Source organism: Meleagris gallopavo, chromosome 12 (assembly GCF_000146605.3).
Source record: "Meleagris gallopavo isolate NT-WF06-2002-E0010 breed Aviagen turkey brand Nicholas breeding stock chromosome 12, Turkey_5.1, whole genome shotgun sequence".
Lineage (NCBI taxonomy): Eukaryota > Metazoa > Chordata > Aves > Galliformes > Phasianidae > Meleagris > Meleagris gallopavo.
In genome coordinates this window covers 11,327,943-11,351,628 of record NC_015022.2, presented here as the reverse complement: position 1 = coordinate 11,351,628, position 23,686 = coordinate 11,327,943, and the positions used below count along the sequence as shown (strand labels likewise).

Genomic DNA, 23,686 nt, shown 5'->3' with positions numbered 1-23,686 from the left:
TCAAATCTAGGATCTGTAGCTAGGAACCTAACTAAAAAGTTAAGGGAATTTACAACAGAGAGAGGGAAATAGGAGGCATTTGCAGGTCAGCAGCCCTGGGATATCACTAAATCTTACAGGGAGAAGATCTGTTTCTTTGGATTAGACCCTTTTCACCACCCCAAACCGGATGGCAGTAAAAGCTTTTCACTTGCAAATGTTGGAGGTTGGTCCCTTAATCACATTCGCCACTTTGAAGACAACAGAGTTTAGCCAGAGGTTTCTTGCAGGCTTAAGGTTTTGATGTTCAAGGAAAAAAGTTATCATCTGGTTGTTGTTTTTTCTTCTTTTTGTTTAATTATTATTATCTACAGTAGGATCACATAGAAAACTCTGGTATAATCCTAGACTGAGGAAGCATTCCTGACTGGACCTGCTATCAGGTAGAGTCAGAAAGACTGGGTAGAGAGTACTCCCTCCCAGGACTGCAGTTATGAACTGTTTCACCCAGATGTCTACAGAGTTCTGCCAAGATTTTTGCTTTTTTTCTCTTCCTTAAGCAGCTCAGTGGCCAGAAATATACCGAACTATTGTAGCACAGTAACATTCAGGACTCAGGCAGGTGACCTGTGCGGTTAAAGACAAATTTGCATCAAAATACTTAAGGGTTAAGAATAAACCCTTAAGTATTTTGATGCAAATTTGTCTTTAAGTTCTTCTTGTAAAAGAAACTCTGCAAAATCAGTTCCACAACGCCTCTTTGAGGACATTCTCTGCATTTTTTATTCTCAAGAGCTCACAGGAGAAAGGGAGCAGAAAGCCCTAGTATGATTTAGCTACATGACAAATGCCTCCACCTGCTGTCAAAGAGGAAAATTACCACTTGTCAGTTCTGAATAAAAAAGAGCACTATTGAAAATTTGGATCCTAATATTTGGAAGAAAATATTTGTCCCGGTTGGCTCCAGATACAGTAGAACATATGGAACTGACTCTCTATGTTCTCTATGGCTTTCTTACTGCTGCAGAATACTGATGAGGAAAAGCCTTTTATACCTGGAGTTCTACTGAATCAATTTCCCTACACTGCCGGCACTCAATAATATTCTTCCTCTGACTGTGATCCCCTTCATGATCAATGGCATTCTCTATGTCGTGACAGAAACAGGACTATCAGGAAATATATGCATCCAGACATTACTCCTTACATCATTAATCAGATGTTATAAGTTCATTTATCATCTGTTTATTATTTAGTTTTTGAAAAATGCTCAACCCTTGTCCTCAACGATGCTAAGACACATATTTGGGCATTATTTTAAGACGAGTGGGAATTAGACTCCCATTCTCTGTCGTAAAGCTGAGCCTTAACATTTTTGTTTTGAAAATAATGCTGTCCTAAGAAAAAAGTGCCTAAAAGTACCAGTCATCCTCAAAAATTAGAATAGGATGGCTACACTTTATCCATACATCAAAATATTAGTCTGTTTGAATCGACTGGTGATGTCCATTAATTTTATGTCCATTCTGTCTAGAGACCAGAATCTATTTCTACCTTATTGCTTTGGCAAGTTAGAATCATATTTCTTTGACAAAGCATTGAGCTATCTACTATGTTATCATCTTCTATATTTTAAATAATTAATTTTGCTCAATGTTTTCACTTCAAGTGACAAGCCAAATTAGGAGAAAATTTCTTTTTAAATTGAGATCGCTTTCAAGAATGTATTGATAGTAATGTAATAGTCTTACTAGAAAAAGTCAACAAATTGAGGTATTTCTCTTTCATATATTCTCAGTTCTTTTGTTTTTTTTTTTCACCTCGAAGGAAACGCCAACCTGTAAGGAAAGGCCTTTGGAAATACAAAATGGTTGTTTTCTGCAAAGTAAGGCCTTGTGTCAACGGACACGCAGTAACTCAACCAGTAAGTTGCAAAGAAATCATTTTTTCTCTTGTAGTATTCTGGGAGCGCACAGCACAGTACTCTGTTTGCAGTGTTGGAAGATACACAGCTGTTGTCCAGACACTCTGAGATCCTCAGCTAAGAACTGCTGCACATAAAGGCATCAGTATTTATATTCTCCAATCCTACAATCAGGGTTTTTTGCATGTAAACATTCTCTTTTATGTTTATCAAAGTATGCCCTAAATAAGCCGATGCTCTTGTGGTTGGGAATGTTTGTTTTTAATATAATGAACGCTAATTGCTATTCCCACAGTTAGAATTAAAAAGATGGCTTCCTTCAGAGAGATTTACAGCTGGAAAAAAAACTTTTCTAAGGGAAATTTACCTGATCAGATGAATATGTAGAGATTTCCAAAGCTGGTAGAAGTAACTTGGCCTCTCTCCCCATGTTCTGCAGGTGTAAACGCGTACTGGATAGGGGACATGGATTGCACAGCACCCCGGAAAGCCGTGCCCTTCAGAGAGCGGCAGCCCCATGCCCTCCATACCAATCGGAAATCACTTTCCCAACAGCTGGACTGCTCTGGAGGGAGAACCCCGGTAAGTGCTATGGGAAATCACCTGAAAAACAAAAAAATACACTGAAAATCTCTGATTGATGTTGGCAGCCAGCTTGCCCATGAAAACATATCTTCCTCTCAGGCCCGATCAGGGAAAATAGCACCAGAGGCACCACCAGTCTCTGGCACATCTGTTTCCTCTCCCCCCCATGAGGAGCAGGAAACGCACTATGCCAATGAAACCCCTTTTCTTCAGCACCTTCTCTCATCCATTGCCCTGGCAGGCTTTATAGTGTGTGCAAATCCCCCCCAGGTGGTTCGTACCACCTTGGTAGCCACCCAGAGCTCACTACTGAAGAAGGCCCTACCCTGGCACCTCCCCATTGCTAGCCATGGAGATGCTCTGTGCACATGGCCTGAGCTTCAGGCCCTGCTGCCATGAGCATCCAGACTTCCCTCCATTAGCCCAGTTATGGCCACATGCAGGTATGGAGTCACCCTGTGGCTGGTAGTCACCGCTCATGCTGGCTTCACGAGGCTCTTTCTGCTCCACTGGGAGTCAGACATATTTCAGCAACCATGATAATGTATGCCCCTTTGCTGTCTAAGCAATCCACCACAACCCAGAGGAGGAGAGACAGATAAGGGGCATGAGGGTATTTGAGGTCCCACGTGGTGGGTGCTGCCTGTTGGCTCTTTGGTGGCATACCAGTTCTGGGTACTGCAACCCATCACACAAACAAACAGAAAGCACAGCTCACACAGCCAGAAACACAGGAAATTTGAAAACTTCCACTTTCAGATGCAGGAGGCCTGCAACAGGGGAATAAGCAATGACAGAGATGTGGCAGAGCTATATGTACCAGAGTACATTCTTGGTCTTGCACAGGCATCTTTCTCCTCCTTGGGATTTTTTCATGTTCTCAACATGATGTTGAATTAATACGCTTGTTTGCATGTTAAGATCTTGACTTACAGCATATGTGGAAGTTGAATTTTTGACTGATGTTCCATGCACTTTCACACCTGTTAGTTTCATTTTACTGGTAGAAAAAAAACCAAAAACATTGAAGCTGCTGGGATTTGTAATGAGTTCTATTAACTCTGGCCCTGCTAAACTCTGTGCACGGTTAGCTTCAGGTAATGACTTCTACTGATGCTTAAATTAGTTTGTAATACCCAATTCTATGTTCAGTTAGGAGGTTTCCATTAAACATTTCATTGAAGGTTCGTTAAAATGGGTCAAATCTCAGGGGATGGAATAAAAAAATCCACTCACTGTGGCATGGACAGGGGATGAGCGCTGAGAAATTGCTTGCCTTGGTTATCAAGCAAAAAAGTTGTGCTTCATCTGTTTCAGCTGTAGAGAAAATTCTGTGTGTTTGCTTAATGGAGACAGTGCAGAGTAGTTTACAAACTGAAGAAATATTGTAAGCACTAATTCATATTTTTGGGGAAATGCAGAAAGCAAGTTCTATATGTCTCACTGTGAATTATCCAGAAGCAAGATGAGGGAAGGGGTCAGAACTGTTTCTGAGTACGGTTCTTAAAGGCAAATGCAGCAATTCTTCTTTAGGATCCCTAATAGCCACAAATGGGATTTTGGCATGGGGAATTAAGTGAGATCACAAATGTATCTTTTTGCACCACCACATAACTTCAAGGGCCAGCATTCTGGTTTTGGACAATTTCAGTGAGCGGGACCTCAGAGTTCAATTCACATGCATTGAAAGAAAGCATAACACAGACCAACAACTACTGAATGTATCACAGAAAAGACCTGTTTTCACATAAAAAGTCCCAAACTCCACAATGCACTCCGTGCAAGTTGATTAGCTGAATAACAACTGGCTTCTCAAAATGAGAAGGACTTTTTAAGCCTTTAGTAACATCGGTTACTGTAAAGAAAATTTAAAATAAACAAGTTACCCTAATCTGCATCAAAGAACGGCTGGTTCTGCATGAAAATTGTATTTTTGTGTTCTCAGGCAATTTCAAGGCCATCTAGATCACTAAGTACAGCACAGCTGGTGCATGCATCTTGTGGCTCACAGGCTTCGGTAATCTCTAACATCGTGTTGATGAAAGGACAAGGGAAGGTGAGACTGGCTCTTACCATATATGGTGTTTTGCTTCATTTCTCAACTGCAGACTGATAATGACTTCAAGTGCACAGATTGCTAGTTGTCGACTTCCAGTTCATATCAGAATACGGAGAGGATGCGGAAGTTATGAACTTAAACATGTACCTCTTGAACTTGTTGAATAGGATTCTAAGTTATTAAAACTTATTTGTTTCATATTTTATTTGTAACTATTTAAGCTGTGAGATACCTCTCAGAAGTTGTTACATGAAGTGCGATAAGCATCGTTTACAAAATCATCACTTACTGTCTGAATTTTGTGCGCACAGAAGGACATCATCAGCACTGTACTTTCATTTCTCATTTAAGGGATGTTAAATGGCCCCAGAGGTATGAATTAGTCTCACAACATCCTTCTGAGAGTAGTAGATAGTTTGACCTTTTATATAAGGAGGAAAGACAAAAAAATAATCAAAGACAAGCATCTACTTACAAGGATCTACAGTCATTGCTTAAACTTACAACACACATTAACTGTTTTGGTAGAGGATAAGAGAAAGATATTTCCACAAGATCTGAGTATCTAAAGTTAGTTGTAAGATCAAGATCTTCTGTGGCTGTTTTATCAGTTTCATTTATGGGAAAAGAAATCAAGAAAACAGGTAAATGGATCTCTCAAGGTCACATATTGGCCCAGGGGCAAAATGAAACATAGAAGCTTTCTTATGTGTTTATAATGGGGAATTAATTGATTGCAAGTGAATCATGAGAGTATTCAGCTGAAATTTTCATTTGCTTTTACTACTGGCATTTGGTTGCCTGTTTTTCACAGATTATACTATTTTGTTTACTAGTATTGTCCATGTAGCTGATGCTGATGATACTGCAAATGGGATATGAAAACTAAACATAGGCTCTCACATATTATTTTTCTTCCATAAATTAGGGCTTGGGCTTCAGTATTGTTGGAGGAAAAGACAGCATTTATGGGCCAATAGGAATCTATGTCAAAACCATCTTTCCTGGTGGAGCTGCTGCAGCTGACGGAAGGCTACAAGAAGGTGAAAAATCCATCTTTTCTCCCTTTTCGCACTCCAGATTCCCAAAGAATATCTAAAGGAAGATTAAGTTAAGATGAAGGTTCAATGAAATGACTTTTACATCTGCATCCATTATTACGTTTGCAAGACTCCTTTTTTAGTACATGCATGTATCATACAACCTATTCACAATACAGTAATAGTAACATATTTTTTTATTTTGAAAAACAGGTGATGAAATCCTAGAACTCAATGGAGAATCAATGCATGGATTAACACATTATGATGCTTTACAAAAATTCAAGGTTATGTACTCTCCTTTCAGAACAGTTTCAGCCTTTACACGGAACATGGATGTGAACTCAACCCATTCAATCATGATCTTTTCTTTCCAACAGGCCAAAAAGGGTCTTCTGACACTCACAGTCAGGACAAGCTTCAGCACACCTCATTCTGCTTCCAGCTATTTGTCACCCCACTTGTGTCAGTCACTCAGCTCAAGTATATGCATAACCAAAGAAAACAGCTCATTCAGTTCCGAAAGTCCAGTGTTCTTATTAAATGCTACAAAGCCCAATGACAGGGTCATAATGGAAGTTAGCCTAAACAAAGGTAAGTGCTGAAATTAATTTAGCACTGACAAACAAGGCACTGATTCACAAAACACCACTTGTGCTCTCTGCATGTCTTTCCTCACCAACGTGATTATTTTCCTGAACTAAGTTCTTTAATATACTAAAGTAGACCATGGTGCCTCCATTGCTAATAGCAATCTATCAGCAGTGGCTTTTGAATACCATCTGTCCTCAAGAGTCAATTATACCATTTCTTCACTCAAGTGTTGTCATATTCATATCCTTCAGATGAAAAAGTAAATCTCTTAGCAACAACTAATTCCTATGCAGTTCTTATCCTTAATTATTCAAGTAGTTTGCTTCATTCTTGAGATGGCCTAAAAAGAGTAAAATACCTACTTATGTCTTCCTATTTCTGCCATTCCTGCTCCAACTATTACTATTTATGAGCAATAACTGAGTGAAATACGTTTTTAAACACAGGATCAACAAAACAATGAATAGAGTCTCTATGAGGTGACTTACCAAATTGATGTGAGATTCCATTCTGAGTATGCAGAGCAAATATATATATTTGCAAAAATCTTGAGCTGTACTGTAGAAAACAAAAAGAGGATTGAGACTACATATCAAAAAAACAACCACATACTTCCTCCTTAATTTTTGGTCTTTTTGTTTCATTCAGTCTCTGTGTCATCATTTGAATTCCACTGTCACAAAAAATATTTTGCAAAATAAATTTACATTGCATCCTATGTGTAATATGTACAACTCATGAAAACAAGAACAGGTTCTGGTTTGTAACCAAATAAGTTAAATAAATTGAAAATAGTGTTTTTAAAAATTATTCTCTCCAATTGTTTGTTTTGACCATTTATTACACTTTTCTTATTATTATTATCACTTTTTTTCAGAGCCAGGAGTTGGCCTTGGAATTGGGTTATGCAGCATCCCTTACTTCCAATGTATTTCAGGAATTTTCATTCACACTCTCTCACCAGGTTCTGTGGCACACATGGATGGGAGACTCAGGTAGGATGAGAAAGTTTGTCTCATGATAATTTTTTTTCATTGTTCTAAAATACTTTATGGCTTTATATTTGATCTCACAGGGCAGGAAGTCAGTGCCTTCTGGAGGCTTTGGGTTAACATCACATGCTATTCTGAGGGTTTGAGAATGCAAATGTTTGTGATAGCCAGAATTTCCAGAAACATCACAGCCCAGTAGGATTGTTGTCACTCGTCTATACTTGGATAGCTTTGAAGGGTTTAGACAAGCACAGAAATATTCTCCAGAATGAATTCTATAAGTGAAACAACGAGGACATATTTGGAAAAAAAACAGAATACATGGTATTTTCTGACTTACATGGGTTTTAGATTTTCCCAATTAAAGCTCCTCAGATTTTCTCTCTTCTTCCCCAGTGGAAATGCAGTTTTACTGAAATGATCCCTAGTGGAAGTATAGAAATTTACCTCATAAGATTTATGCTCAAGTAGTCACGTTGAGCATATACTTATAATTGAACAGAACACAGCTTTCTCAGTGAAGCTTTAACTTAGGTTCTCTCTCTACATGCCTAAGTACTTAGCTGAAAGAACAAAATGGTTGCACATTATTGGAAAGTTTGATATGAATCAATGCCTTCAGAAGGCTTCTTAATATATATGAGAATTTGTAATGAACAGGGAAGAGTGGACAGATTGGAAAGATTCAGTTCAAGCTGAATCCAGGATTACAATCGTTTGTCACTAGAATTGTTGTGTTAGCAAGTTACTCATATGTAGCAGAAATATGAACATCCTTTCTCATCTGAAATAACACTAGCAGACCACAACAACATGAGAATTGTTAACTTGATAGGATGGAAGGAAGCTGTAGGTGGAAACAGCAGCTGAGCTGCATACAGCAGAAAGATCAGAGACACAAAGTATGAGTAGCTAAGCATGAAGTTCGTAAGCTGCATGCAGCAATGCAGTAGATCAAAGAAAACTTGACATTCAACTCATCCTCATTCCATTTTCTGTGAAGAGAACAATGAGACAATGTAATTCAAATCTGTGATCAAATTAGAGATCAACCATGTGAATCTGCTTTTTGCATATTTCTGCATGGGTGAAACAAAGATGGGAGAAAAAAATGTTCTATTCACACTTTCTTTTAAATATCTCTGCAGGTGTGGAGACGAAATTATTGAAATTAATGAAGCATCAGTACAAAATATGACTCTGAATGAAGTTTATGCTGTACTAAGCCATTGTGATCCTGGTGCAGTACAGATTATTATCAGCAGACACCCTGAACCACAGGTAGCACTCTGTATTCTCATTTTCAGTAAAACACGCAATGTTAAACAAAGATTAAGAATGAGAGGAAGTGTTAATCTACAAACAGGTTAAAAAAAATAGTTGCTAACGAAGATGCTGATCTCATTATAAGCATCACTGCAAGCATATGAGACTGATTAAGGTATAAACCTAGGATATGTTCTTGCATATAATCACATAAGATTTGAAGATTGCTAGTTTATGTGCTGTGAATAAGGAAATTACAGAATATTTAAGGTATCAACAAAATTATAAAATTATATAGATCAGAAAAATAAACTTTATTCAAGAAATGATTCTTAGTAAGAAGACGTAAATTTGAAAGAGGGAATATATATTCCTCCTCTCCCTTCTGCAACTCCCCCCCCCCCAAAAAAAGAGTTTATATAATATTTTCTATACTGTAATTAAAATTTAGGTCTTCCTCAGCTGTTTACTATTCAAGTAAAAATTTTGTAAAATCAGATATTTCTCCAGAATGCTTCCTAACACAAACTACAGCATAAATGATTAATTTGTTGCATTATCATGAAAAAATCAACATTAAACTACCTTACACTGATAAATCCAGTATTAAAGTTCTAGAGAAATATGCAGAAGTAGATTTATCAGTAGAGCCTTTTTTACCAAAACAACCAATATAAATAGCATACACATAGAAAAATTTCAGCTCTAGTAGTATAGATGCCCCTATAACAGTGCAGTTGTTTAACAATGAAACATGATATAACTAGGTATATTCATTTCAATTAGAAGACTTAGAGGGGTTGGAAAGTTTTGTGAAAGGAATAAAAGTTTAAATGTTACTCACCATACAGTAACCTTGTAAGAGTATAATGGCATGGTATTTCCTAGGTGTCTGAGCAGCAGCTAAAAGAAGCTGTTGCACAAGCTGTGGAAAACAACAGGTTTGGAAAGGAGAGACATCAATGGAATAGTGAAGGTAAGGGGATGAGTGCATTCATTGACATGCAATAATTTTGATTTTTGAAGAAATGAGGACCAAAGAAATAAGCAATAAAACATACTGCTGATACTGATATAATATAGGGAAAACAATGCTATTTTGCTGTCCAAAAATCTAACCATTGACATTTTCTCACAAGCCTTTAACTCCTTGTATTGTGTGTGCCAGATGATGGTAGGAAATAGCTACAAATTTAGCCAGCTTGATCTTAGAAGTAAGCCCTTGTCCACATACCTAACCAGACATTTTGATTGTGTTTCTTATGCAGGTGTTAAAAGACTAGACACAAGCTGGCATGGAAGACACCCATGTGAAAAACATATTGAAAGGAACACCGCTTATTGCAACCGTAAAGCCCAGAAGCTGATGACCCGCTCCAGCAGTGACAGCAGCTACAACCCCAGGTCCTTGTGTAGTAATGGTGCTGCATATCAACTGAATGACTTGAAAGAAAGGGTACACAGCGTTGATGTACCAATTACCAGACAGCCCGGCCTGCTGTACTCATTGTCTGGAAACAATTTTGAGAGAAGTTCCCCTCTTGCTTGTAGTGAAGGAAGTCAACCCTTGCAAAACGCTAAGAAATCAACAGAGATTCTTGTTAGAAAACCTAAATCATCAAAGCCCAAACCTCCTCCAAGGAAATATTTTAAGCAGGACTGCACAGGAAACGACCAATATACTGCAGATAGAAAAGAAAAGCTTGTATCTGAAAAGACTGAATCACCTTCTGCAAGTGTGCAGGTAAAGCAAAACGTGTGTGTGTGTTTGTGAGCCAGGCAGGGGAAGGAGTAGGGCAAAGAGAAGGGCTGTGTGTGATAACAGGAAGTAAGTCAGGGAAAAAAGAGAAGTGTGTGTGTTTGTGGGGCCTGGGGGGAGGGTTTGAAGGCCTTCTATTTTGAGAATATAGGAGTAAGCCAGTTGAGCGTAGATTTGTACGTTACTCAATTCCTTTTCTTACCTAAGATAGAATAGAAGGTGTTTCATGTTTGCATGAGTGTGAGGGACTGTGAGATCTGCATGCTGAAACAAAGTTGTGGCTTGTTTAAAAATTCTTTCCCCAGGGTTTAGCAATATGCCAGTAAAAATGAACGGAACTCTATGCAATACTTTTCCCCAAATGGTCAAAATAAACCCATGCAGCTTAGAATGAACTTTGACTATAATGTTAACATCCTAGAAAGTTTCAGTTTTCATCAACAGCAACTAGAATATTACCTACCAGAAATTAAATTCAGAGCAGTTAAGTGGCTGTTGGACTTATCACTGCATACAACTCATGAACCTGCACCCCTCAGTTATTCCAAATAAGGAAGAAAAAAATCAATCTTAAGATCAATAAAATCAAAAGTTTCTCTATTAAAGAAGAAAACCTTCTCTGGAAAGAGGGTATGTATGTCTCAGGGCAATATTTCTGTAAGTCTCAAGAAGAAAAGGTTTTACTGCTGCTGTAAGCATGGAAAAAGGTTTTCCTAGAATAAGTTGCATAACAACCACCACCACATTACAGAAACTTTAAGGAATTCTTTAATTACTGACTTTTTTCAGGATGTACTCAGTCCTGATTGGTTTTGCTTCCTATTAGTAATCCTGTAGTTTAACTGCATAGCAGACAGCACTTCCAGCACCATGGTATGGCAGCTTGGTGTCATTGGTTACAATAGAATCAAGTAATTCAAGAACATCTGTTTCTGGTGTGTAGTAGTATTGATTGCAACCTCAAGGTAATCCTCTCACTCTGTTTTTCCAGTGAAAAACAAAAAAGGGAGAGTTCCGAAGGTACAGTAATGATTTAGCTTATCCAGCTTTTCCCTGGGGTAAAAGATCTTCATCCAGAAAAAATTGGTTTATGGTGTTATTGCCACTGACTACATTTTTGAAATGTCAGCTGCATTTTTTCCAATCTGTTTACAAGAGTACCATAAAATACCATGCTGGCTCTCTTGAAATAGAGAAACAATTATGTTGTATAAGGATTGCATCTCAAGCAGAAGTAAAAACTTGATTCCTATTCAAATATCTTCTAACTTGATTCCTATTCAAATATCTTCTACCAGATTGCAAACAGGTGAAAATATAATTTTCTTCAGAGTCATGTAGTGTGCTTTGCATAATTACATTCTGACACGCTTCTGTTTCCTGTTTGCTCAGCAGGAAGTTAGAGAACCAATGCTAGAGGGACAGCAAACAGACGTAACTCACAGTGTCTTCACCACTTCTCCTACAGCTTCTGAACGCACAACTGCTGTTCCAGTGGGCAGAGATCAAGAACGAAAACCAAACTTAGGTATGTTTAATATGATGCTTGCAGCTGAAAATAGCATCTTTAAATGCGCACTTCATCCATAGCTGTAATTCCTGGGGTGAAGGGAAGAAATTTCAATCCATCGGTCTTTGATAAAACAAAAACTACATTAAAAGAAGCATACTAGACTAGATGATTTATTGTAAAAAGCGAAAATGGACAATTATTACTGTATTTTTTATACACTATACTGTTGTATACTATTACTGTATTTTTTCAATGTAAATAAGCCTGTCCTTATTTATAATGAAAAAATGACATTAAAGTTTTACTTCAGCATTTCTAGAATACACTGTTATGTTTAGCCTCAAGGAAAGTACATATCACTGATAATAAATTACTATCATCTTGTGCTTGATAGACTGAAAGAAGCAGTATTAGTGGAGACCTGAGTGCAGCCTCTCAGTATTTACAGGGGGTCTGTAGGAAAGAAGGGGACTGACTCTTTAGCAGGGTCTGTAGGGATAGGACAAGGGGAAAATGGTTTCAAACTAAAAGAGGGGATATAAGGAAGAATATTTTTTTTTACAGTGAGGGCAGGGAGGCCCTGGCACAGGTTGCCCAGAGAGGTGGTGGATGCCCCATCCCTGCAGATAATTCAGGTCGGGCAGGATGGGGCTCTGAGCACCTGATCAGCTGTAGGTGTCCCTGTTCAGTACAGGGGAGTTGGGCCAGATGGCATTGTAGGGTCACTTCCAACTCAAACAATTCTATAATTCTACGTACTAAATGATCTCAAGACGTTCATTCCAACTTAAACCGTTTTCTGTAAATCTGTAACTTCTGGTTCAGACCATTAAAATCAGTAACGTTTACTTGTACAAAATATCTTTCTTTACACTGCTGCAGACAAAAATAACTGCAACTGTGCAAACAAAAATTTGCTTCCATTTATGTATACTTCATCTAACCTATTCGGAAGGTATAAGACCCTTTAGAAAAGGGATCGTGTTCCTGAGCATGGAAGAGTCTTGTTTTTCACATAATTTCAGCATCAGGAAACAGAACTTGTAGATCAAGAGTTGTGAATTTAAATAAGACTTAAATTTTCTAGAAACACTTTAAATAAAATACTACATACTTCTCAGAGACAAATTAAATTCAAATTTAATGAAGTACTAAAAACGCATAGGTAAAGGATAGATGAGGAGAAGTAGGAGGCAGCTTGATAATCATGTTTCTTTAATACAGGAACTCCAGTTTCATCAATACGAAGGCCTGTCCTTAAGAGGCAAGCACGGGTAGATTATACTCTTGATACTACAACAGAAGATCCTTGGGTTAAGATTTCCGACTGCATAAAAAGCTTATTTAATCCTACCATGAGCGAAGACAACAGCCACTTAGATTTGCAGCCTGGCATTGACACAAATGAAGAACATGAAAATCGAAGCAGCTCAGAGGTGGTTCTGCAGAAATCAGAATCAGAAACAGTCAGTTTGAAAGTGTCAAAAGCAGATGAAAGTGATGCTCTGAAAAAGGGTCCTCCTGTTGCACCTAAGCCAGCCTGGTTTCGCCAAAGTCTGAAAGGACTGAGGAAAGCAAATTCAGACCTCAAACCAGAGGCAGATCAAAGTCCTTCTGACCTTCAGAATGTTTCCACCAAAGAACTGCAATCCAGTTTATCCCGTCTGTCTTCCCGGGGATCATCGATCAAACAGAGAATAAGCTCATTTGAATCTTTGAGTGCTCCGCAGTCACCTGAAAAAGTACACCGAAGGCTCAGCCCAAAACCATCAGTCCAGGAGGAACACTCTCCTTCTGCAAAATGGTCAGAAGGGGCTCCAAACCACTTCAGCCAAACCTTTCTTCAGTGCTCTGAAAATAGCCAACAGTCAAAGTCGTCTGCGGTTATGGGTACAAAGAGCCTAGATAGATCTTCCTGTCCCAAGGACATCCTTGCAGCCAGCTCAGAGAAAAGCAACGATGCCAACACCAAAAATCCTCAAAATCCTCCAGGCCTTCTCATTGCAGAAGCCATTGCAACTTCCCATGTAGCACCAGTAGCAAAAGTACACAACCTGAGATCACGAAGCTTTCCACTTACTGCCACCCAGTCTTGTGAGATGATGAAGACATTTGATGAAAAGTATAGTAAAATCTATTCCATCAGTAACCAGGTGTCATCTGCTTTAATGAAGTCTTTGCTTTGCCTTCCTCAGTCCCCAGTCTCTTCTGGGAACAGTGCATGGGAAGCTCTGGACACATTATCTCAAACCTCTGCAGAAGAGGATGGGACTTCTCTCCCACCTGCGAGTGAGAACCATCACCCAGACACCGGATTTTCTCTAAAGTAAGATACTGTATTTGAAATCAGATTTGCAGATCAGTATTGGTGAGTCTCTGTGCTGATTAGCTGATAATGTTCCCAGGCAGGAGCACACAATAGTAAAGAACAAACAGAGATTAGCTGATGCCTCACACAGCTGGTAAATTTAATTTGCTTTTTATAAGCGTTGACATATTTCAAGCTTCTTCCTAGTTCAAGAGGAGTATTTCTAGTATCTCAGTGGTAGAAATAGAAAGTGAAACGGACATCATTACTGCATGTACCAGTGAGGGAGCAGATGAATTTTAGTATGTTACTTCCAGAAGAAGTGAAAACCTTACGGCTTCCCAAAATTCAACTAGCTGTAGTTAGCCACTGTGATGAGGTGGCGCAAAGATCCTGATGCTCCTAACATTTGCCTTTGGTTAAGCTGCATATCACTGAAATACTTCTGGCCTAAAAAGCAGGTCTGGCTCAGACACATGAAGGTGATGTAGCCAGAGCAGGGCACAGGCATTCCCCAGGACAAAAGGCACCAACAATACTAACCTTGCTTCCCATAATGTTTTATATGCATTTTCAGTTAGTCAAAGATTTGGGAAAACAACAAAAATCAACAGAGGTATTTTTGGAAAAATATTTCAAAAGTACATTCAAGCCTTCAAAAATTCTTTCAAAACTCTACTGCACAGATTACAAAAAAATAATAACAAAAATCTACTGTTTGCATTCTCAAGGAAGATCACATGAAAATGAGAAACTGAAAAACAAAAGCAACAACAAAAACCACAGACATGTTTATTTAGATCTATTCTATTCTAGAGCCAAGAGATTATTCTTATTCTTCTATGTGATTGATCCTACTTTTGCTAGGTAATATGATATATGGATGTATTCATAATACTTATGACATGAACTACCTCCCCAGTGCAGGGGGATTGAAAGATGATTGCTCTAGAAGTGTCTGCTCTGTGCTTTTGTTTGTCCTTTAATAACTCAGTGTTTCTTTTCTATTCTTTTCACAATGGGACAGCCTCTCTGAGCTGAGAGAATACACTGTGAGCTTAGCAGATAGCGAGAAAGAAGAAGAGAAACAGGAACAAGGCTCACCTCAAGCATCCGGTGTGTCAGGGCAGTCTGTCATCTCTCTGCTTTCCCCTGAAGAGTTAGCAAAGCTCATAGAGGAAGTCAAGTCACTAGATGAAGCGACCTTAAAGGTAAATCAACCTTTGTTCGGTGTGATTTTCGATGTGATTTTCAGCACGTGGAGTGGCCATGCCTGGTTCAGCTTTTAACTTTATGTTATCACAGACAAAACTTGGAAGAAACGTTTAAGTTGTGGTACTTATATATGTGAGCTGCAAGCCAAATTATTTTTCCTGTTTTTCTGCACTTACATCATTAAGCATTTTCTGATTCTGTCGTACTCTTAAATTTGATTAAACTTAAAATCAGATCTAATTGACTCATATTTGCAGAAACGTAACAGTTTTGGACATAATAACATTTAAAAATATACGTAACTGATAAGGAAATTTGATCAAAATAAAACACTTGACACGTCTCAGCATTATGCTTAAGTCCTTAAGCCTCATTACAAAATGCACAGTGGACAAATAGAAAATGCATGGATTTTCCAGTCAATTCAATGTATGTATTAGGATGTTCCTGACACAGTTTATTTCTCTGCCTAGGAATTAGATGATATTCATGTTACAATTCTGCATAAAGAAGAAAACACTGGGCTTGGATTCAGTTTGGCAGGGGGCATAGATCTAGAAAATAAAGTGATAACAGTAAGTAGCATCTTTCTCAAAAAATACTCTGAAAACAACTACTCTCTCTAAAAATACATATAGCTTTCTGATTTTCTACTACTGAGGTTGACTTTTGGCATAATTAAAGTAGGCAGCAGTTGACATAGGGTCAGAAAAATCTTGGTTGTGAGCGAGAATGCACAGAGCTGTCATCTCCAGGCAATTATTAGCAGAAGTGTCCTGTTTCCTTGGGTATTACCCTCCCACCCAACAGTTCTTAAAGCCAACAGCCCTCAACAGCAGGAAGCAACCATCTGGCAAAGAATGGAAAATACGCACAGTGAAAACTATTAACTAATTTCTTTTTTTTTTCCTCTTTTCTTGTGTGTCAATGTGGTAATGGGGCTTTTCAATAGGTTCACAAGGTGTTTCCCAACGGACTAGCATTTCAGGAAGGAACTATTCAGAAAGGAGATGAAGTACTATCCATTAATGGAAAGTCTTTTAAAGGGGCGACTCACAACGATGCCTCAATGATCATGCGACAAGCTCGACAACCCAGACAAGCTGTTGTTGTCACTAGGAAAGCAAAAGACGGAGAAAAAAGTCACAACGTTTCAATTGGCTCTAGCACATCTTCAGTTGCAAGTGATGCCTCACAAGAATCAGGTAAGTTCAGCAGCATTACCTCGCAGCTGCTACCTGCTCAGGCTGGGTGAATCTGTGATCAGGGACAACGCAGTTCATGAAACATTCCTGAAAGAGGTATTTGAGATAGATTTAGAAAGAATTAATGGATTTCTGAAGTAAATGAACCCTCTGAAAAAAAATCAGATCAAACCAAACCAGGAAACCAACCAACAACCAACAGTGAGATCCTCCACATGAATTTCTGAAAGCATGTAAGTACTGTTATTCTAGTAACAGGCCTAACTACGGTTAAAATGAAAATTTAGTGATTCTGAATTCTGATACTATGGTTTCCTAATTTGAAGTTTTCACTTTACAAGAATTATTTGTCTTTGTGAAAGAGTTATTGGTTTAAAAAACGTGCTAGTGATTGATGTAGCAGGTGGCTACATCCACAATATGTGGGCAGATTAAATTGCAGCTTTCTGGTTAATAAATGTCAAATCAAGTATGCTTACTGCAAATTTGGTTCCCTGAACAGATTTTTTTAGTTCCAGAAAATATCACTCTTTCATTTTTAAATTTCTATGAGTTCAAACACAACATTCTCTCTCCAGCTTCCCAAAGGGGCAATCAATCACAAAATTAAAAATTACCATAAAATTAAAAGCTACCATTTCAATTTGGCTGTTTGCCTTTGCAAACAGAACAGAAGCTCATTTCTTTTATCAGATCTTACAGTTTTCCAGGTATTTTCGTACCCACCTGCTAACTTTCCATTTATTTCCAGCAGCTGAAGATACAATCTGCACTATAACTCTAGAAAAATCAGCTGCTGGTTTGGGATTCAGTCTGGAAGGTGGGAAGGGCTCTATTCATGGAGATAAACCCATCATCATCAACAGGATATTTAAAGGTAAAAATACTTCAGTGTGTAGCTGGCAGGTTCTTCGTTGATAAAAAATAGAGTAGTTCATAACTGACTGCTGATTTATACTCATTAAAAGAGATTTTTTGTAAATGCAGCATTATCCCATGCAATGCAAGTAGTTTTTGCCTCCTGGGAACAGGTGATTTATACCAAACAGGATAGCGAACCCTAATGAGTGAAAGACTAATTAAAATCTCCCCCACAGAGAGAATTCTTACTATTTTTCTTCCTCCCCCTACAGGAACCTCACTGGAGCAAAGCAGCCCAGTTCAGCCTGGTGATGAGCTATTACAGGTGCACACCACAGCCTTGCAAGGACTCACTCGTTTTGAAGCGTGGAATATAATCAAGGCATTACCTGATGGGCCCACCACAGCTATCATCAGAAGAAAGAATCCAAGCTCTGTTACCAAGAAGGCATCGGAAACTTTATAAGAGGAATAATTAGACTACTGCCAATATTACAAACAAAAAGAGATGGTGTGGTTTATCACTTACAGACATCTGGCTAGCGTGGCATGATACTCTGAAACTGTATATGGAATTTTACTGCCTGTTAGAGACAGCTGTTTGGGTTAAAATGAGAAGATGTGTACAAAACATACATGATTACTATTTCAGAAAATTGTTTCAGTGTCAAATGATAACAAAAAATGACTTTATAAATAATATACTGGTTGTAATAAGATGTGAAAGCGATAGTACTCTTATTTTAAGCCATTCTCTTAAAGACTGAGAGCACACCCTGCAACAAAGTGTTCACTTCTGCTTTACTAGTTTTGCTTTCTGCTTTATCTAAGAGGAGGGAATGTACCCACCCACAATGAAAGACAGAAACACAGCATCTGTAAAACGCAGAGGAAGTAGGATGCAACTCAGTGTTTCAAAAATACAACGTGCCCTGAAAAACTCCAACTTTTCTATTCAAACTGCAGAACAGCCTAAAACCGACTAGGATAGCTTTCTAATAGCAGCTGAAAGAGCTGTGTTGACTCCAGCACACAAACACTAGGGACAAAAAAAAAAAAAGGGAGCGTCTCATAGTATTGCTAGGGTGAGGCAGGAAGCTGAGGGAAATAGAGTGAAGGTTCTTCTGACATTCCTTTGGTCAGAGATCTCACGGGACCAGAGCCAAGAACAGGAAGGCCATCTAGAAACAAGAGTGCATGTTATTTTAAATATCTTTGTGTAATTTTTGTAAGGAAAAGTGTCAGTATTTAGAAATTCAGCCTTCTGAATTCAAACTTTTACTCTGAAAACACTAATTTGGTCTGAAAACTACACAGCAAGTGCTGCTGCATGTATTCTGGCACCACTTTCCATATGCTGTATAGAGTTCCACGAGAACAGAATGCCTCAGATTACCTCAGTGTCATTTGCCAAAGGTGTCCTCTCCCAAAACAATTTGAAAACTGACACAGAACCACCAAGGTCAGTTGGATGTTTTTTTTCTTTTTCCCTCTTCCAACAGTGCTTTTCTTACCTCACTTTCAATGTTTTCTCAATTGCCTCTATTTCCTGTCATCTGTCAGGATCAAAAGAAGTGCAAACACACTGTCAGAAGCAGCACATCTCACTGGGAGGCACTCCAAGATCTTACAGGATGATCTTTGCTAAGACATTTGCATCTCTGATTTGGGATGGCAGAAGGATGAATGTTAAGAGCTCTTAATTGCTTCTGGATAGAACACACTGAGCACTCAGAAAAAGAAGCCTGAAGTTATTTTAATGAAAAGCCTCAACCACCGCCTTTGTTGTTCAGAGTAGTATAAAGATATAATAAATATTAAAAAAGAACTAATTAAAAAAAATTCCACTATCTGCAAAGGGTTTAATTGCAGGAACAGCAAGTGGTGACTTGAGCTCCACTCACTGAACTTTCTGCAAATTAAATTTACCATAATCTTGCAAAGACTTGCCCAGATACTGAACGTGAGGCCTGACTAAAACCTGTAATACATCTCGGGAAGTAAGTATGAGCCTCTGTATCGTCAGGTTCCATATCTCTCCTCATTGAATTTGTTACCTTTCTTTAAGCACAGAAAGCAGCAAACTAAATAGGAAACAAGGACCAACCATGGACAGAGAAGTCAAGAATGAGTGCCCTCACCAAAACATTATATCCGCACTTAGTGGGGAGTGCAAATTAAAGGGAAGGCTATTTGCTGCTTTGCTGCACTGAATTCTGAGATGCAGGAGATCCAAGCGGTGCTTCAAGGTTCCCTGTGAAGGAGTAGGAGGAACAATTTTAAAGAAAAACAGGAAGATATAGCAGGAAAGACAACAAGGTATAGCAGAAAAAAGTATTTATTTCATCACCCTCATAGAAGTTTTTACATCTTTGTACATAAAAAGGACTGAATTAAAAACTGCTTCCTTAAAAAAGTCTATTCCACAGGGTAGAATTACAGTGGAAAACTTTGTATACAAACCTATGCCCCACACCAACATAAAACAAATGCAGGGATAAAAAGCAGAGTATAATTACTTTGTTAAATAACCAAGTTACAGCATTAAAATCTCAACCCACCAATTGCTAATACAGTAATTAATTTTCCTTTTGTAACTCTATGTAATCCATAGCAATGTCTGACATTCCCACGGTAACCAGCACCATACATATTTTTAAAAGCTGCATACATCAAAACACACTTGATCAGGAGCTGATTTCCCAAGTCAGCGCTGTGAAGTAAGCCAGTATTAAAGATATGTCCTTACGGCCTGCCAAGTGATGACTGAGCTACAGAAAAGATTATTTACCCGTTAAGACCTCTCACTACAAGAAGCTGAAGTGTTTGAAATACCTGAGTATTTCAAGTGCAAGTTAAAAAAAAAAAAAGGCAAGTAAAGTGCTTAATCTTCTTTATTGCCACTCTATCAGCGCAGTTTGGTTTGACCCTGTGGAAATGACTGGTCTTGGTGCAGAGGGGAAGAAAGAAAAGTGTCTACAGGCCAACCCACAGACTTATTAACTGATTTGCATTGCTAGACTTTGATTTAGGAAAAGCAGCACTTAAGACATATTTACCACAAATATCTACATCTGTGGGAACAAACATGTGGGATCCTACACACAATCCAATTCATTCTGAGTTTTCTGAAACATCCTAGCAGCTCTGTGAGGGCTGGCACCAGAAGTCACCTATTTGTCTGTTAAGGAACACTGTTCCATAGGAGTCTACACAGAGCTTCAGAGAAACAGAGTTCACTTGTACCTGACTAATGCTGGTACAGTGGATTTTATGATATAATCATAGAGTCTGATGAAGATCAGATCTAGTATATTTATCTCCCACAGAAAGCCAGCAGTGCTGCTTGCAGGATTCTTCTTGCCTCTGGTGTGACATCTAATTATAGAAATGAAGGATATTCTATTAGAAAAGTATGCGTTAGTTTGAACAATTTCATGTTTACCGAGGATCTTTGTCAGTAGAAAAGTGTTACAAGCCAACTTCCTACTTCTCACGACCATTACCCTCAAACTGCCAGTTCATTTTCTACCCTCAGCTGGTGATGTCAGCATTTGGTCTCATCATGCTTTTAATGCCTTAACAGCTTTGGTCAGATTGCTGTAAAACCCAGCTATGCTAGCTGGAAAGAAGGAATCCACGACAGTCTGGGGAAGATAGCCACCAAGATCGGTCTGAAAGAAACTGAGGAGCTGAGTCCTGTCTGGTTCCCTGAAAGACAATGCAAATGATTTTATAGCCAGAAGTTTGAAAACATTAAGGACTTTACAATGACTCTCATATATGAGCTATGTGATGATAGATATTTTTAAGTTAGTTTTTTTTAAACAAACAACACACATTAATTTAAAATTTCTATAAATGTGTGCGTCAAATTACATTTAAGCTAGGCCCTAATTGAGTACGTGATTCTGTTTACAAATTATGGCAGTGTAACAAACAGCTAGATACACATTTAGCAAATATTAAGACCATAACCTATGCTCTGCTGAATCTCCATTTAAGAGGTCAGCAAGAATCATGACGACAGTTCTTATAACATTCAAAACTTCTCTCAAAGACAGACCAACTCACAGCATAAAAGAGCAGAGAAAAGGCACTCAGTCATAACGATTACACGTCACAGGAAGATAGAAACATGTCACTGCCAAGGAACTACACACTGCATATAGCCACAAACACACAAACACACTGCACAATGGATAAGAAAGGGTTCAAAATATAGTGGTCAAATAGATCTCTTCTTACCCTGGAAGAGGTATGCAGAAGCAGCCACAGGGATAATTATACCCTCTCACAAAATTTGCTTGAGGGGGACACAGTGGGTGTTCCACATTGGTAGCTATAAGAAAAAGCATTCAAGAATTATGTCATTTTCACAGGAGATGGGAAAGAGACCTTTGTACTCAAAGCAGCAGCTGAAAAGCACATTCACTCGAAGAAAACATATTTGAAAAGAATAAGCAGCATAACACTTCTATTGTTGGGCTGCATCACACAAGCACAGAAATGACCATTAAAGTAGAAAACTGCTCTGGCTGCTGACATGAGAAATTAAAGAAGTGTTAAATTCAGAAGTAACTGCTGCTGAGCTCTGAACCAAGCATTAGGATGCCCTGAGAGAGTGTTATTGAAATTGCACTGTGTAAGTGCATTGCTGATCTATGGGTTTCAACAAATCCATAGCACAGAGGTATAGACCACTTGGACTGCTAAGAATCAGCACTCCAGCAGGTATTAAAATTCCTGGCTAACCATTCTTGAATAGCAGGGGAAAATTGGGCAGCTGACCAGAGAAGCAATAAAAACAGTGATTTGCAGCAGGCAAACAACTGCGTGAAGATGAAAAAAAACCAACCACAAAAGAATATGACTTATGCCTAAGAACAATGCAAAGAGACCGCAAATATTTTATCTTTTAATCAAGATTACAGCACAAACATAGGCATCTTACCAGCAGATAGCATTGTCCCATCCTCATATTGCCTTATTAAGACCACATCCACAAATTCTCTTGGTGAAATAATCTTCATGAAAGCCGAAGAGGTTGTGGTTCTGCATACAGAGACAGCCTGGAAATTACAAAGGACTTTACATCAGCTGATGTTTCCAAAAGTACAGCTTAACTATCCCTGTGCTTCCTTGTACTCTTTCAGTTACACCTGATGAACTTATCAATGAGTTATATTACATTGTTCACTGAAAAAAAAAAAAAGAAAAAAAAAGCAAATCAGCACAGGCAATAGGCACCATGGTATGCTGATGAAGGTTTAATGAAGGAAAACACACCTTGTTGCATTGATCCCAGGTTGTTTAAGGAAAGATGCCACAAAAGACGCTGAAAAGCAAATCTGGCACACACATGCACTCAGTGGACAATTAAAGCACTACTCTTATTCAGGACTTTCATTAAGATATCTTCTCTATAACACATTGGTTAAGAAAGCAACTTGATACCCTGATTCTGTGCGGTAGAAACCTTTTTATTTCCAGTAACTAAAAGAGGGGAAATTTAGATTAGACGTTAGGATGAAATTCTTTACTCAGAGAGCAGCGATGGCTGGGTGCAGCTGCCCAGAGCTGTGGGTGCCCCAACCCTGGAGGTGCTCCAGGCCAGGTTGGATGGGGCTGTGGGCAGCCTGAGCTGGTGGGGGCACACTGCACACGGCAGGGGGTGGAGCTGGGTGGGCTTTAAGGTCCCTTCTGCCCAAAGCCACTCTGTGATTCTCTAAACACCTGTGAGGGAACAGGAAAGACTGCTAACAGAGATTCTGCTTGCCTCAATTTGCAGCGCTAACACTGTTGGGCAAGATCTTCAGCGACATACTTATTTACTTATTTTTTAAATACATCGTATTTAGCCCAAAACATAAAGCAGCTCCTTTCAGAAAGGCAGCCCTTCAAGAGAACAATTTGCTCCCACAATGGTACGGAGAGGCACGGATCCCCCATCCCAGCACAGCGCAGCCCTTTCCCCGCACGTGACGCCGGCTGTTTCATAAGCGGCACAAACAGGAACGCCGTGCACTCCCCAAACCCACGCTCAGCACTCACATCGCTGACGGCCTCCACCACCTCGAAGTCCTTCACGTTCTGGTCCCACTCGGTCCTGAGCCCTCCGGCCACCGGCTTGATGCACTCCCAGACCTGCTGCGGGCGGGCGGCCACGGTGCCCTCGGCGCGGTACCTGAGGCGAGGCGAAACGAAACCGAACGCGCTGCCGCTCCCGCCTCGCCCCGACCCCGCTTCCTTCCGCTAAGCTCACTTACACGTTGCCGGCAAACTCGGCGGACGGCCTCCAGGACACCGCGACCTCGTTCTGCGGGCAGGGAGAGCCGTCAGCCGCCCCGCCGGCCTGACCGCGGCACGGCCCCGACCGCCCCGCA

The 23,686-nt window shown here is 39.3% G+C and overlaps 2 protein-coding genes and 2 long non-coding RNA genes across 6 annotated transcripts in view; 1 reads left to right on the top strand and 3 right to left on the bottom strand.

The window, feature by feature from the left end:
* IL16 (interleukin 16) overlaps positions 1-18,019 on the top strand; it is a 31,956-nt gene extending 13,937 nt beyond the window's left edge. The window contains exons 5-21 of one of the 2 annotated variants that reach the window (XM_010717460.3): positions 1,807-1,903; positions 2,343-2,485; positions 4,434-4,544; positions 5,476-5,590; positions 5,801-5,874; positions 5,968-6,181; positions 7,059-7,176; positions 8,322-8,454; positions 9,328-9,415; positions 9,708-10,183; positions 11,594-11,726; positions 12,936-14,037; positions 15,047-15,230; positions 15,708-15,809; positions 16,187-16,439; positions 17,191-17,316; positions 17,573-18,019. In XM_010717460.3, the coding sequence (XP_010715762.1) occupies positions 1,807-1,903; positions 2,343-2,485; positions 4,434-4,544; positions 5,476-5,590; positions 5,801-5,874; positions 5,968-6,181; positions 7,059-7,176; positions 8,322-8,454; positions 9,328-9,415; positions 9,708-10,183; positions 11,594-11,726; positions 12,936-14,037; positions 15,047-15,230; positions 15,708-15,809; positions 16,187-16,439; positions 17,191-17,316; positions 17,573-17,766 (3,663 nt within the window). In that variant the 3' untranslated portion in view covers positions 17,767-18,019. Of the gene's footprint in view, positions 1-1,806; positions 1,904-2,342; positions 2,486-4,433; positions 4,545-5,475; positions 5,591-5,800; positions 5,875-5,967; positions 6,182-7,058; positions 7,177-8,321; positions 8,455-9,327; positions 9,416-9,707; positions 10,184-11,590; positions 11,727-12,935; positions 14,038-15,046; positions 15,231-15,707; positions 15,810-16,186; positions 16,440-17,190; positions 17,317-17,572 lie in introns of both variants that reach the window. The other variant, XM_031555321.1, reaches the window with a different exon arrangement.
* Positions 2,418-6,761, bottom strand: LOC116217095. Of its 2 annotated transcripts, XR_004161056.1 has the most exons (4): positions 6,670-6,761; positions 5,451-5,642; positions 4,837-4,968; positions 2,418-2,506 (listed from the first exon to the last, which is right to left on the bottom strand). It is a non-coding gene; the product is annotated as an uncharacterized LOC116217095 (long non-coding RNA). The 2 variants fall into 2 exon arrangements; XR_004161055.1 differs by having other exon boundaries at positions 4,837-5,642.
* Positions 7,431-11,574, bottom strand: LOC109369633. Its single transcript, XR_004161054.1, has 3 exons — positions 10,167-11,574; positions 9,284-9,364; positions 7,431-7,597 (listed from the first exon to the last, which is right to left on the bottom strand). It is a non-coding gene; the product is annotated as an uncharacterized LOC109369633 (long non-coding RNA).
* A 1,601-nt stretch (positions 18,020-19,620) lies between the features above and the next one.
* STARD5 (StAR related lipid transfer domain containing 5) lies at positions 19,621-23,685 on the bottom strand (the record flags this gene model as incomplete). Its single annotated transcript, XM_003209494.3, has 5 exons — positions 19,621-21,011; positions 21,549-21,642; positions 22,255-22,372; positions 23,355-23,487; positions 23,570-23,685. Coding segments are annotated over 5 exons (609 nt in total), but the record flags the coding sequence as incomplete, so codon positions are not given.
* Position 23,686: the final 1 nt, after the last annotated feature.